Source organism: Talpa occidentalis, unplaced genomic scaffold (assembly GCF_014898055.3).
Source record: "Talpa occidentalis isolate TD23 unplaced genomic scaffold, MPIMG_talOcc4v2.1 talOcc4.15, whole genome shotgun sequence".
In the NCBI taxonomy this organism is placed as follows: Eukaryota; Metazoa; Chordata; class Mammalia; order Eulipotyphla; family Talpidae; genus Talpa; species Talpa occidentalis.
The window spans coordinates 56991827-57006674 of NW_023601543.1; the positions used below are offsets into that span (position 1 = coordinate 56991827).

The 14848-nt window shown below is 49.6% G+C and overlaps 1 protein-coding gene across 1 annotated transcript; it reads left to right on the top strand.

Annotated features, from left to right (window-relative positions):
• The first annotated feature begins 2752 nt into the window (after positions 1-2752).
• Positions 2753-13495, top strand: SYP (synaptophysin). Its single transcript, XM_037513067.1, has 7 exons — positions 2753-2788; positions 3921-3986; positions 5056-5180; positions 8672-8867; positions 9522-9713; positions 10909-11239; positions 13392-13495. Exons 1-6 carry the CDS (start codon positions 2753-2755, stop codon positions 11233-11235), a joined length of 942 nt encoding a protein of 313 aa, XP_037368964.1. The 3' UTR covers positions 11236-11239; positions 13392-13495.
• The last annotated feature ends 1353 nt before the right edge of the window (positions 13496-14848 follow it).

The window sequence follows — 14848 nt, forward strand, 5'->3', positions numbered from 1 at the left end:
AGCGCAAACCAAGCTGTTTTAGACATGAGCTAGAGCTTGTCCAAAGTGGTAGTCAGCCCCACTCCAAAGGAACTGAAGGCAGTGTTGGGAGTGGAGCTAGATGGATCTAGGGTCTCCGCACAGCTTTCAGAGCAGGTGTTTCCCATTTGTAGAATTCTGTCAATCAAACCAGAAATTTGAGGGAAGTGAGGTGGAGACTAGGGCTCAGAATACAGAGTTAGACAGTTAGAGTTAAAGCATTGAAACAAAGGCTTGAATGGTGGGACTGGCGTTCAATGGAAACAGCAAGTCATTGGCAGGGCAAGAGAGTCAAGGGAGACCATGGAGGGATCAGGTTAGAGAAGTTACCTGAGGTCAGATGATGCGGACCCTTGAATGTCAGGCCCCAAACCCTGGGATTGTCTCTAACAGCTATGGGCACCATGGGAGAGATTTGAACAGGGTAGTGATATAGTTAACTTTGCATTTTAAATAGATGCTCTGACGGATGTGCTGAAAACAGAAGGGAGGGGGAAGAGAATAGAGATGCTAAAATTGGCAGGCCTTAGCCTTAGCCAGGGGAGGTGGCAGAGGAGATGGTGAGAAGTGAGAGGATTCCAGAGATGTGTAGGAGGTAAAATGAACCATTTATTGGGCCCTGTGCTAAGCGCATTACAGTGATTATCTTGTTTAATCAGTGCAACAATCCTGTAGGTACCATTTAAAACTATCTTTTATGTCCAAAGTCATAGAGGAATAAATATTAGAGAAGGGATTCAAATTCCAGCAAACTGAATGCCAAAGCACATGCTCTTCCCCGAAGACAATAAATATGAAGTATCCATTACACATTCGTATGAATTTGAGTGCCTGTGTGTGTGCATGCAAGAGTGTGGATGAATATAGGGAAACTGAACAAGGGGTCAGGAAAAAAAAACAAGCAGGCAAAGTATAAATCCAAGACATACAGCAGGGGAAGGAGAGGGAGAAAGGCCAAAACAGGGAGGGAAGAGCACAAGAGACTATGGTGATGGTTCACGGGCAATGTGGTGATGGGAATTCTATGGGGACTACTCCTGAGGGGAGGAATCAAACATTGTATAAAAATGAACAGCAATGTAAAAAAATAAACATTAATTTGAAAAAAAAACCCAAATCTACATTCAGATGATTCAAAAGTTTCCCTTCCCTCTGGAGGTAACCAGTGTTATCAGGTAACTTTTCTACCTGATTAATAAGGTACAGCACTGATAAATTATCACAGTGGCTAAGAGTAACAGGTACTAGAACCAGACTCACTGGGTTCAAGTCCTGGTTCTACCACTTACCATAACCATAAGGTCATGTAGATATGAAAATTCTTTCACCTCTCTGCACCTTATTCAGTTTTAAGATAATGATAATGGTGTCTACCTCATAGGATTGTTTTGAGGGTTTAAATGAGTGATATATGTGAAGTTCTCAGAATAGTACTTGACCCAAAACTGCCATAATGTAAAACATTAACTATTCTCTGTATAATTATGATATAATCCTTCCCTTCTCTTTGTTCGCAATTCCCACGGAATTTGGCATCTTTTATTTCCTACTTAACCCAATATTACAGTGGTTATTCCATATCTCCATATTATTATAGACAGTTCAATATTACTCCATTTTGTGGCTGTATCAGTTTATTTAAACAGGCTGGCAGTAATTAGCTTTTAGGGAGGGGCCACTCTTTGTAAACAGCACTGTAGTGTATCAACTTATACATACACCTTTTAGCACTAGAATCTATCTGGAAGATAAATTCCCATTAGTGTAAACGCTGAACCAAATAGTATATGGATTTGCTATTTCACTAGATTTTGCCAAAGTTGCAAAGTTGTTCCAAAGTTTGCCCTCTACCAAAGTTATACCAATTTAACTTCCACTGGCAATTTATGAGAATACCTGTTTCTGGCCAACCTACCAATTTTGAGCATTATCACTTTTTTTTCACCACCCTCAAAGATGGAAACTGTACCTTCCTAGTAGGCATTTCTTTTAGTCTGAGTGAGGTTGAGCATCTTAGGTTCCAACTATTGTTATTCATTGGATTTTGCAACATGGCAATCTCCATGACTTCGTTGGGCATGGTTTTAGCAGCATTCGGAGAGCAAAAGAGTGTTGAGGAATAAATAGAATGTAAAGTGTAGAGTTGAATTAGGAAGAATTTGACTAAGAGGAACAGAGAAATAGGAAAGACGGTTAGAGAGACAAGGGAGTTTTTAAAGTGTGCGTAAAATGCAGACAAGAAGAAATCCTTAAGACCTTGAACTAAAGGGACTAAACTAAAATTTAAACTGCAGGAATTTTGCGCACTGCCAACTACTAGCTGGGAGACCCTGTGCAAGTCTCTTAACCTATCTGGGGTCTGTATATACCTCTCTGTAAAAATGGGACTGAGTCCGTACCCCATAGGACTGTTGTAAGGATGAAATGAGTGAATACATTCAACAAACTCAGTCAAGGGTCTGTCAAAATTGTCACGCTGTAGGACGCAGCCCTGTAGCAATTCTCAGAGAGAACGATCTTCCTGGACCACTCTTCGCGCACCAAGCACTGGGCTGGAATGGCGACCGCTAAGCCTTAGGCACGGTCCTCGGTGCGCAGGCGCGTTCAGCAAGGGAGGTGGGGGCGCGAGGGGCGGAGCTGCGGCCTCCTGGGCTGTTCCAACGACCGTGCGCCACCCCCGCCGCGCCCCGCGCCCGCCCTTGCTAGCAGGCGCCTCCCGCCCCCCGCATTGCTGATGCTGCTGCTGGCAGACATGGACGTGGTGAATCAGGTACGCGTTCCAGCACCGCGGACAGAGCCCGCCGCTGCCCGGCCGCCGCGCCTAGGTCGCAGTGGCCCGCCGCCTGTAAGAGGTGGTGGCCAGGGTTCTGGTGGTGGACACCCTGTCCCCGGTGCTGGGCTGGGGTCTGCGGCAGGCGAGGGGAGGAAGGGGGAGGTGGAGAAAAGGATTGCGCCCTTTGCCGCAGCGAGGGCCGTCCTCGCTGCCGCAGCAGAGGCCGCCAGAAGCCTAGTTCATTACCGAAACCGGGAGGGGAGGAATAGGGGTCTTGGTACCGGGGTGCGGGCAAGGGGGGAGAGGAGAAGAGAGTGGAAGGAAGATGGGGGGTGCTGCGGCTGAGCTAGGAAATAGAGCGACAGAAGGCATGGAGGCGGGGGTGGGAGGTGGGGGGAGGGATGGCACCTGCCCCTCCCAGAGACGGTACCCTGGTGGACGACCACCCCTTCCCCCAGAGCAGACCAAAGGGAACGGTCCGGTTTTGCCTCTCCAAAACCCCTAGTCTCCCGTCCACCAGCACATAGCCACTGAAGTCCTGTCCCAGCCCTCCCCCACCTTAATCAGCCCAGACCCTCTATGTCTTCTCACTCTTCTTCCCCACCTCAGAACCTCATCCCCTCTCTAACCAGTACCGACCCGTCCCCGTCCTCTCAGACCCCCCCACGACCTTTCCCGCTGTAGACCCCTCCCCCACCCTAGCCAGCCCAACTCCCTCCCTGTTATGACTCACCTTCACCACCCAGACCCCCTCCCCCACCTAATGAACCCCGAGTCTTTCCTTACTCTCTCAACCCGATCCCCTTCACCATCTGACTCACCTTCCCTAACTAGCCCTGGCTTCATCCTCATCTTCCTCACCCCCAACACCCTTGGCCATCTGTCTCACAATCTCCCCAGACCTCTGCAGCAGTCCTGAACCCCAAGGGTCTTCTCTCAGTGACCCTGCCTGTGCTCACACCTTCCTCAAAATATCACTTTCTCCTTCTCACCCCTTCTCCAAACTAACGTCACTCCCTATCCGAGGTCACATGCCCTATCCCCAGGGGTCATCGCCTGCCAGCCATGCCCCTCACCTTCCTCTCCACCCCCAACAACCCCACCCCATCCCCACCATTTTTCTCCTCAGTTGGTGGCCGGGGGTCAGTTCCGGGTGGTCAAGGAGCCCCTCGGCTTCGTGAAGGTGCTGCAATGGGTGAGTGTGGTCTGGGCAGTGGGGAGAGGGAGGCAGGGCAGAGGGGTCTGGAAGAACAAGGATGGATCCAGGGTAGGGACCAAGGAATGGATGGGTGAGTGGGGTCAAAATGGACTGGGGGAACTGGGCTCCAGGATCAAGTCTCCCGGGGTTGGGGCCAGAGAATGACTGGACTGTGCTGTGACGTCACATAAGGCTGAGGGTGCCCCTGTTGTGAAGTGGAAGACTAGTGACGTCCTACCTCCTCTCCTGAGGTGAGAGAGGGGCAGGGGAGGTGGAGCCTGAAGCCCATTACTGGGGGAGCGATGCAAAGCCCAAGAAACCCAGAGACAGTGAAGGTGACAGAGAGAATGAGAGAGGGAATGATGGAAAGAGATGGAAATACCAGGAAAAAAGACAGAGATGAAAGAGAAGGTAGAAGGAGACAAAGACAAGGGAGCCAGAGAAAAATGCACAGAGATCAGAGATGCAAAGAAATAGACACGGGAAGAGAGACAGAAAAATGAAATGGGCTGGGTGTAGAATAAGAGACACTGGAGAAAAGAGAGAAAGAGAGGCACAAGGGACACAGCGAGGCCGCCCTACAGAGACAGGGTGAGAAACAGTAGAGACAGAGACAGACCAGAGAAACAGAGGCGAACATTCACACACAGAAAGAGAAAAAGGAGAGAAAAAGAGATGCCTACCTGCTACGAGTCAGAAACAGAGAGAGAAGCAGAGATACGGAGACAAATAGACACCTGAAAAAGACCAAGACACATAGAAAGGCAGGGACAGAGAGAAATAGAGAGACAGAAAACAAGAGACAGGAAGAAATACAGAGAGACAGAAATAGAGAGATGGGGGGGGGTGCCGGAGATTTCGAGACAGAGACACTGGGAGAGAGACTGAGACAGCCACACCCCTGTAATCAGCTTGTCCTTGGACCCGATGAGCCCTGATTAGAGGTTGGGGGTGGGGACCCGTTCCAGCTGCTGCTGCCTGTGCTGGGCCCCGATCTGTCCCGAGGAGTGCCCCCTCCCATGTGCATACAGGCTCACTGTGATCATCCCCATCCCTGCTGCCCAAGGTCTTTGCCATCTTCGCCTTTGCCACATGCGGCAGTTACAGTGGGGAGCTCCGGCTGAGCGTGGAGTGTGCCAACAAGACCAAGAGTGACCTCAACATCAAGGTCGAATTCGAGTACCCCTTCAGGTGTGCCCTCACCCTAGCCTTCCCCTGGGATCCCGACAGACCTGGGAGAGGGCGGGAGGCGGGGTGGGATCGCCAATACCTCCTCCCTTGCGGCTCCTGCCCAGCCCTCACCTCAGGGGACCACACCCATTAAGGTCACTGCGCATGCACCGAGCACCTACCTTGTGCCTGGCACCGTTCTGGACTTCTAGGACGTGTGGTGAGCAAGTCAGGCAAAGACTGCTACCTTCTGACATGCTCTAGTCGGGGGTGGTGGGGAGAGAGGGGGCAGAGGCGGCAATACACAAGATTCAAACGTACAAGGCATGATTTATATGTATACATATCCTTCACACAGTAGGTGCTCAATTAATGTTAGCCAATATTATTATTTTATTTATTCAATAGTATTACTATATACTTCCCTTTCGTTTACTCCATACACTTTTTTTTTTTTGGAGAATCTACTCTATGCCAAGTACTACTTAAAGTGAACACAACAGACCAAGCTTCTACCCTCTTGGAGCCAATATTGTAATAAATAAATTAATAAAAAGAATTGCAGCTCATATAGGGTTTTATGATAACGAAGAATAATGACGGAGTGCTGCTTAGTTATAGGGAATGATTAAACTCAATTAAACAATTCTGATATTAATTGAGCTCATACTGTGTGTCAGGCATGATGCCTGGTGCTAGGAACAAGACAGTGAGCACAAGCAGGCAACATCACTGCCCCCATGGAGCTGCTTGCCTCCTTGGGGCGGGGTGGGGGTGGGTAGGAGACAAAGACCCAAAGACGCAATTTTAAGAGAGGCTTCTGAATCTCCTTTGATATTTGGACAGATCATATAACCAATTACTCTGGGTCTCAGTTTCCTAATCTGTAAAACAGAATAATAATATTCACCTCATGGGGTTATTATAATTATTAAATGAGTTAATACCTGTAAAGTGTTTAACACAGCACCAGGCACACAAAAAGTGCTCCATGAGTGTTTGTTAAAATGAGTAAAATAAGTTTAAGGGACTCACGAGGTCAGGGATGGAGTTGGAAATGAGGGATTTGGGGCCACTGGGAATAAATGTGGGCTTGAGAGATCACCTAGGGTAGAGTGAAAAGAGGAACATCAGGGAGAGTAAAGAGAATGTCTCCAAGCAAATGATACAAAGAAAAGGAAGTAGGAAGGCAACTAGGGATCCAGTGGTTTACAGACGCCAGGGAAGAGAGTCTGGGAAAGAAGAGGGAATTGGCAGCATGGGCACTGCTCCAGGCAGTCCCTTTGTTATAGGACAGGGAGAGGGGCCTGGCTCCATCCTGCTTCCTTCCTCAGTCTTTTTTGCAGCTTCTCCTCTTCCTGCTCAGCTCCACCCTCCCTTGGGTGGGGCAGGGAACCTCCCCCTTTCCTGGGGACCACCCTGTTACACCTTCAAAATCCACAAAACTGCAAGAATCTCCTGTGGACCCCCCTTCACACCTCCCACACCTAGGACCCGGGGTCCTGAGGATCTGTCTTTTATCCACAAGTCTCCCAGGAAAAAAAGTCTTTGCCCTGGATCCCGCTAAGCAACCCCTGCTGCCCTGATACCTCCCCCCACCCAGGACTCCTTATTCCCCCTTGGGTACTCTGCTCCCAATCCAGCACACTAGAAAACCAAAAACTCAACTCCTAGTTCCATTGTTTATCAACTGTGCGACCTTGGGCAAGTAACTTAACCTTCCTAAGCCTCTGTTTGTTCATCTGTAAAATGGGTATTATATGCCTGCCTTTGAGAATTTTGGGGGAGGGTCACTAAATGAGACAAGTATGTATTTAGTAATTGAGCAGTGAATATAAATCCCTTCCCCCAGGACCTTTGCTACACAAGGGCCCCATTTCTCAGCCTCAGGATCCTGCCCCCCAATCTGAGGCCAGCGCTGTGGGATCCCACTCCAGTCTTTCTTCCCACATACATTTTCTTCCTGTAGCCCTTCCTCCAACCCACCACTGGCAAGGCCTTAGCCAGCTACCTTCCCAATCTGCCCCTCCCCCATCACATATACATATCCTGTTCCAGATCCCTCTAAGCACCACCACCCCCACCACCACCCTCCCGCCCCTGCCCCCATCTTTCTATCTGTCTGTCTCTTATTTTGTAGTTTCTGGACTGGCCCTCTGCTATGCATACACTCTTTTTTCTCTCTGGGTTCTGGAGAAGAGTCAACATGATGTAGGGGGCAAGCACAGGGTTCAGATACCAACTCTGCCATTCCCCCAGCTGTGTGTCTCTAGGCAAGTTAATGCACTTCACTGAACCTCTGTTTTTTGCCTCTGTACATTTCATTTAATAAACATTTATTGAGCACCCATTAGGCGACAGCACTGTTCCAGGCCCTCGGGATACAGCAATGAGCAAACTAAAGGGAAAAGCCCTGTCCTCTTGTAGTTACTGCAACAATCAAGAAAAAAAATACATGGTGTGTCAAATGGAGATCCCTGCTACTGGGGAAAAAATGGAGACAGGAAGGGGGCTAAGGCATGGTGGGAGAGAATAGTTTGATTCATTTTATTTATTATTTATTATTTTTTAAAGATTTATTTATGCATACAAGAATTGGGGTGTAGGCCAGAGGTGTGGGAGGTGAGAGGATTCACCAGAGACAGGGTAGAGTGCAGAACAGGCAGATTTACTGAAATACACTCCTAAGGGGAGCAGCGGGCAAGACAGGAGAGGTCTGCTGATCCATGTTGGTCAGCTCCCTGGCCGGGGATCTAACTCATGCTGCAGTGGCTGCGGATAGCTTCATAGGTTGTGTCTTAACCCCTTGTGCCACCAGGGAGGCCTTATTTATTATTTTTTAAAGATTTCATTTTAAATAGTGAGGTCAGAGAAGGTCTCCGTGAGAAGGTAACAGTTCAGCAAGGATTAAAGGAGGTGAAGGGAGTAAAACATGAAGTTATCTAAAAGAGCATTCTAGTGCAAAGGTCTTAGGGTGCTCAGGTAGCTGGCATTCTCTCTACATCACCTAGAGGCCAAAGTGACTGAGTTAGAGTGAGGGATGGTGCCTCCCTGGTGGCGCAAGGGGTTAAGTCACTGCAGCACAGAACAAGTTCGATTCCCCCGGCCAAGGAGGTGACCCACATGGAGCAACAGACCTCTCCTGTCTCGCCTGCTGCTCCCCTCAGCAATGTATTTCTTCAGTAGATCCGCCTGTTCTGCTCCCCACTCTGTCTCTGGTGAATCCTTTCACCTCCCACACCTCTGGCTGTACCCCAGTTCTTGTATGAATAAATAAATAAATATTTAAAAAAAAATAGAGTGAGGGGTGAATAACAACTTATTTCACCAGGATGCAATGAGCAGTCAGTGAAACGTGACTGGCACACAGTAGGTGCTCTGTGAATGGTTACTTCCTCCTCTTCCTGGGACCTGGTCAGAATCTCGGGGACCCGTGACTGGGTGGGTAGAGAGCAAGGAGAGGGGTCGGGTGTATCTTAGGGTCTGAGCCACACCTGCCTGTCTCTCCTCAGGCTGCACCAAGTGTACTTTGATGCGCCTACCTGCCGAGAGGGCACCACCAAAATCTTCCTGGTAGGGGACTACTCCTCATCAGCTGAATTCTTTGTCACCGTGGCTGTGTTTGCCTTCCTCTACTCCATGGGGGCTCTGGCCACCTACATCTTCCTGCAGAACAAGTACCGAGAGAACAACAAAGGGCCCATGCTGGTGAGCTCCCTCGGCCACTCCAACACAGGGATGGGAGGACACAATCAAGTCCATAGGCCACACCAAATCCCAGGCAGGCCCGCATGCCAACCACCACCCTATCAGCACATGTTACTGCTGCTGCCACTGCTATGAGCATCAGGGACACAAGATAGAGTGACAGGGACACACACATAGCCCACACAGAATCCTAGACAGGCCTACACCCGGAAACCTGCCACCTCTCACACAACCACACAGTCTAGATCAAAGAAAGGAGCACCTGGAGGTTCATTGAGACAGTCGTGCTTGTCATCATGCCACGCAGACACACTGATTCCTACACAGCTGTATTCATACACACTCAACCCAGACACAAATACCCACATTCAGACAAAGGTGGAAAGACACGCTACTTTCTACAGATTCAGAAACCATTCCACAGGATCCCCCACACCCACACGTCACAGTCACACCCCCACATCTTCTGTGTCACATACACAGCTCCGAGCTAGGGAGACCACCTTCAAGTGGAAGTGTTGGGGGCTTCAGAGCTGAAAAGGCAAGGAAGAAACAGACCTCTTCTGGGGAACCCCCCCCCCACAAGAAAGCCTATGATCTGACAAGGGCCCTCAGTCCACTCACTGACACTTTCCTGTCCCCTGCCCACCCTAGGACTTTCTGGCCACGGCAGTGTTTGCCTTCATGTGGCTGGTTAGCTCGTCGGCATGGGCCAAGGGGCTGTCGGATGTGAAGATGGCCACAGACCCAGAGAACATTATCAAGGAGATGGCTGTCTGCCGCCAGACAGGGAACATGTGCAAGGAGCTGAGGGACCCTGTGACCTCTGGCCTCAACACCTCAGTGGTAAGCCCTGAGAAGCTGGCTGTCGTGCTACGACAGCACGACTGTGAGGGGGCTGGGAAACTGACAGTAGGGCATGGCGAATGGTGGAGGGAGAGAATGAGAGACTTCAGAGGAAATCCAGGAGGGCTCCCTAGAGGAGGCATGCCAACCACAGAACCATGAAGGGTGAGAGAGCAATTGTAACCACTGTGACACCACAGACTGCACCAAGAAGGAAACAAGAGCTCTTCTGTCCAATTAGGTTTGGGAGACCTTGATCCCTGTCCCAGTCTAGTCAGGTAGAATCTCTGGCAACTCAGTAACCCCTTGGGACCTCAGTTTCCTCATGTGCAAAAGGAAAAGAATAACTTGAAATTTTTCCTACGTGGACGCCCCCTACTGGTCCAAGACATACTGTCTGAAATCAAATCCCAGCTCTTCCATTTACAAGCTCTGTGACCTGAAACTAGTTACTCAGCCTCTCAGACCTCACTTTGAACGTGTAGATGGAAAACTAGTAATAGATTCTACTCCAAAGATGAGTGTTTAGTCAAGTAATAACATAGAAAGTGCTTAAAAAAGAACATGATACTGAAAACGCTTATACAGTGTTACAGATGCTGAGATTCCAACTCTGACACTTGCTGACTGTGAGACTTGGGCAACGTAGCCTCTCTGGGTCTCAGGTTTCCTAAACTGTAAAGTGAGGATATTACTTCTTGTCGCCAAATGGAATTATATTGTATATATTTATATAAATTCTATTTGTTTTAATATAAAAATATATTTATATACATTGTGCATGTGCATTTTTACATGTATTTGTATATACATATATGTTTATATGTATCTATTAGTGGTACATCTACATATTTAATAAAATTGATGCTTAACATTTTACTATATATTACAAATTTAGATTGGCTATTTTTATATATGTATAAACGTGTACATGTAGTGTGTATATGTTTAAATATATACACTTATGTGATACCATATATCTCAATATCCTGGGGAATCTGGATTCTAGCACACCCCACCCCCAATGTGATGTTCTGTATATTGACGTTCAAATGCCGGGACAGAGTGTCGGGGTTCCAGAAACCACCACTCTCCAGAAGCCAGTGGATCTATGTTCTACGCGCCCGACACCACGTTCCCCAGGGCGGCCAAAGCTATGGGCGCAGGAGGATAGCCGGGTTTTGTCTCCCCGCAGGTGTTCGGCTTCCTGAACCTGGTGCTCTGGGTTGGCAACCTGTGGTTCGTGTTCAAGGAGACCGGCTGGGCCGCCCCATTCCTGCGCGCGCCTCCTGGCGCCCCGGAGAAGCAACCAGCACCCGGGGATGCCTACGGCGAGGCGGGCTACGGGCAGGGCCCTGGCGGGTACGGACCCCAGGACTCCTACGGGCCCCAGGGCGGCTACCAGCCAGATTACGGGCAGCCAGCCGGCGGCGGTGGCGGTGGCTACGGGCCTCAGGGTGACTACGGGCAGCAAGGCTACGGCCCTCAGGGTGCGCCCACCTCCTTCTCCAATCAGATGTAATCTGGTGAGTGATGGACGGGTGATACGGCCAAGGAGGGTACTTGAAAGGAGACGGGCGGGTCAATGAACCAGTAGGGGAGCTTGCTAGATTAGTCAGGGTGGGAGTTGGAAAGAGCCAATAAAGAGGTGGATCCATAGGCTAAGAGCGAAAATCTAGCCAATAAATGAAGAGTATGAGGGCGGTGCTTGAAGATGGGCAGAATGAAGAACCAATAGGAGAGAGGTGGAAGTGCCCTGGAGGATGTAGGGGTAGGGACCGGGAGGAGAGAAGCGGGCGGAGTAACCAGAGATGGCGAGCGCCTGGTTGAGGGGTTCATGTAGTGGAGAACCTGGGACGCACTGGAGTCAGGAAAAAAGGAGATGGTTCTGAGAAGTGAGTGATAAGCCAATAGGTTATGTTAAGGGCAATAGATGCTGGCGAAGGTAAACGGGTTTGGGTCATGAATGCCAATCCAGGAGGTGGTGATAGATTTGCCGCCTCTCCCCACCCCTGGAGCTGAGAGAGGTGGTGTGGAATTTCAAAGAAGGGAAAGAGGCGGAGCTGAGGCGTTGGACAGACGTGCTGACCTTCTTAAAAATCAGTAAGGTTTCCTTCACATGTGAGGGAGGAGACGGGGAGAAAAGGCAAGAGGATGGCTTAAGAGGGGAAAGAGGAGGTGGCTACACGTGGTTGGAGTAGTTTCTGGCGCTTGGCCAGGATGGAAAGGGCAGAGAGGAGTTCATTAGGCATCCAAAATCTAATACATTAAAAAAAAATCCTGTTGGCTCTACCTTCATATATATAACCACTTCTCACCAGATTGTGTTAAATCCTAAATCAGGCCACGCTCTTCATGTACTCAGAGCTCTGCCCATGCTCCCACCTCAGAATAAAAGCCAAAGCCTTCCCTGTGTCCCACAAGACCCTACCCAAACTAGCCTCAACTCTCACTTCTCTGACCTCTCACCTGCCACTCCCCACCCTTCACTCTGCCCCAGCCACACTGGCCACCTCCAGTGGCCAAGCACAATCAAACATCAGGAACTTGGGACTTGCTTTTCCCCTGGGGTTGACACACACACTGATAATCTTACCTGTCCAGCTCCTTTTCATCCTTTGGGTCACTTAATTCAGTGAGGTCTTCCTGACTACCCTGTCTAAAACAAGTCCCCTTGTGTCTCTCATATTACCCTATGCTTTTCTTTATCGGAAGCTGTAATTATTAGTTTATATGTTTGTTGACTGTCTCTTCCACTAGATTTAGGGTATGTGACCATGACTTATTCATGCTGTACGCATGTCTCTTAAAGCATGGCTAATGTTAAGAAACATTTATTGAGAAAATAATAGAAACAACATAGCAGGAGACATTTTGCTCTCATTTTACTCTTCTCTGCTCATAACCTAGTCCACCAGGCTCTATGTGACCCTATTACCTACCTTTCTGATATCACCTGCTACCACTCCCCTTGCTCACTCCACTAGAGCCCCACTGACCTCCTGGCTGTTTCTAAAACATACTAGACATGGGCCCACCACAGGACCTTTGCACTGGCTTTGCTAACTGCAAGCTCTGTGACCTGAAACTAGTTATTGGAATGCTCTTCCAGGGTGGAAATGCTATTTCCCCCTTCCCTCATTTATCTGCATGGCTCATTCTCTCACCCCCTTACACCTTCATTCCAGTGTCACTTCTTCAGTGATAGCAACTGTCTACCCAACTTAGTACAGCAATCTTCCCCTACTAAACACTCCTGATCCCCTCACCCCGGTTTACTTCTTGTTTTCCATTTCATTTATTATCACCTTATGTCATATAGATAGCTCACTTATACATTATGGTCATTATTTGAAGTCTGTCTCCCCTGATATAATGCAGACTCCACAAAGATAGGGACCTTTGTTTTGCTCAATATGGCTTATCACCAATGGCTAGAACAGTGCCCAGTACTGTTTTTTTTTTTTTTTGGGGGGGGGGAGGATTAGGGGAAGGGGAACCATTATTTCTCCCATACTGCCCAGAAGGACAGCTGGGATGAAGCTGACTCCAGGACTATGAGTGCAGGCAAAAGGCATGCCAGGCAGAGCCAGGATGGAGGCATAGCCGCCCAGCCCTTCCCTAAGGGAACCCCTGTGTCTGGGCCTCCTCTCCTTTTTGTGTCTTTTGTCTCCACAGGTCAGTGCAGCCCGGGAGGACCCCATGGGTGGGCAAGAGCTCAGGAGAAGGCCTGCCCTCCCTTACCATCCCTACACCCCAGGTCTCCACCCCTCAAGCCAGGAGACCCTTAACTGTCTTTGCTGTTTATATATATATATATATTATATATAAATATCTATTTATCTGTCTGAGCCCTCTCCCCATCCCACTCCCCTCATGCACTAGGGGCCAATCTTGAGTAGGCCCCTCTCTTACCCCTACCCCTTGCCCTGCGTCCCTTGGCCCCTCTCTGTTCCCTGTGCCCTGAAGTTGGGAGACTCTGAAAGGGGGACAGGTTGGGGACAGGCTTCATCTGTGTGGGGAGGGTGGGAGTGACTACACATTCACCCCCCTCTTTCCCTCCTCTCCTTCCAACTCTTGCCATGATTCCCCGAGCAATGCCTGAACAGGAGCCATCGGGAAATTCAACCCTGAGGTGGGGAGAAAGGCAGAGATTGGAGGGCCCAAGTTGGTCTTGGCCAGGAGCCCTGGAGTGGAGGGAACACGTAAGCAGGGCTTGGGTTCCGGACATACTGGATCTGGAGTCTAAAGACAGGGGTGCCCCAGAACATTCTGGCTGGGGCTTGGGAAGAGGCTAAGGGCGTGGTTCTAAAGGGGGCGGAGCTTTGAATGAGGCAATGGGTGGACCCCAGAGTGGGCAGGGTTTGGAATAGGACAGAGGTTCTGTGGAAGGGGTGTGACTTGGGGCCTGGGCACAGGGCTTGAAAGAAAGCCGAGGGTGTGGTTCTAGAAGGGATGGAGCTTGAACCAGGCAGTGGGTGAAGCTCCAGAGGGAGTGGGTCTTGGATTGGGACATAGTCTATGGAATGGGTGTGGCTTGAAACAGTGAAGAAACTGAGTTTGATTTTAAAGCAGGCAGATCTTGTGCAAGATCAAGAAGTGGGATTCAGGAATGGGCCAAGCTTGACTAAGGTCATGGTCAGGGTTCCAGATGGGGCGGGGCTTGTAGTCATTTGTATGTGGTGGTTTCAAAAGGGACAGCCCCCTCCTCCAAGAGGCAATGAAAAAAATGTTTTAAAGAGAGCAGGTTTGGCAGTGGGAGTGGGCAGGTTTGCCTAGGGGCTGTGAGGAGAGTTTTGTTGGGTGTGGGAGAGAGATCCATGGCCGAGGCTAGGGACCGAGGTGACCTGGGAAGAGCTATGAAGTATGACTTGGAGGATAAAGGTGATATCCAGAGAGAAAGACCCCCACATGCACACCCTTGCCCCCTCCCCCACAGATGGGACAATTAGGTAATCAGAGGACAGAGCCAACAGGTGTGTGGGGCCAGCCCACTCCTCTCCCCCCTTTCCCTGCCTTTTCCCTCCCTCCCTACCCCATTCATCCTGGGGTGGTTGGAGGCCCGGTCTGGAGCCCCTCTCCTGCTCCCTCTGCTGTGTCTGTGACGTTGGTAGTGCCTGTGATCGTGTGTTGCC

Coding starts and splice junctions, on each gene's coding strand:
- SYP (XM_037513067.1), top strand. CDS start 2,753: ATGCTGCTGCTGGCAGACATGGACGTGGTGAATCAG. Junction 3,987..5,055: donor TCGTGAAGGTGCTGCAATGG/GTGAGTGTGGTC, acceptor CTGCTGCCCAAG/GTCTTTGCCATCTTCGCCTT. Junction 9,714..10,908: donor CTGGCCTCAACACCTCAGTG/GTAAGCCCTGAG, acceptor GTCTCCCCGCAG/GTGTTCGGCTTCCTGAACCT.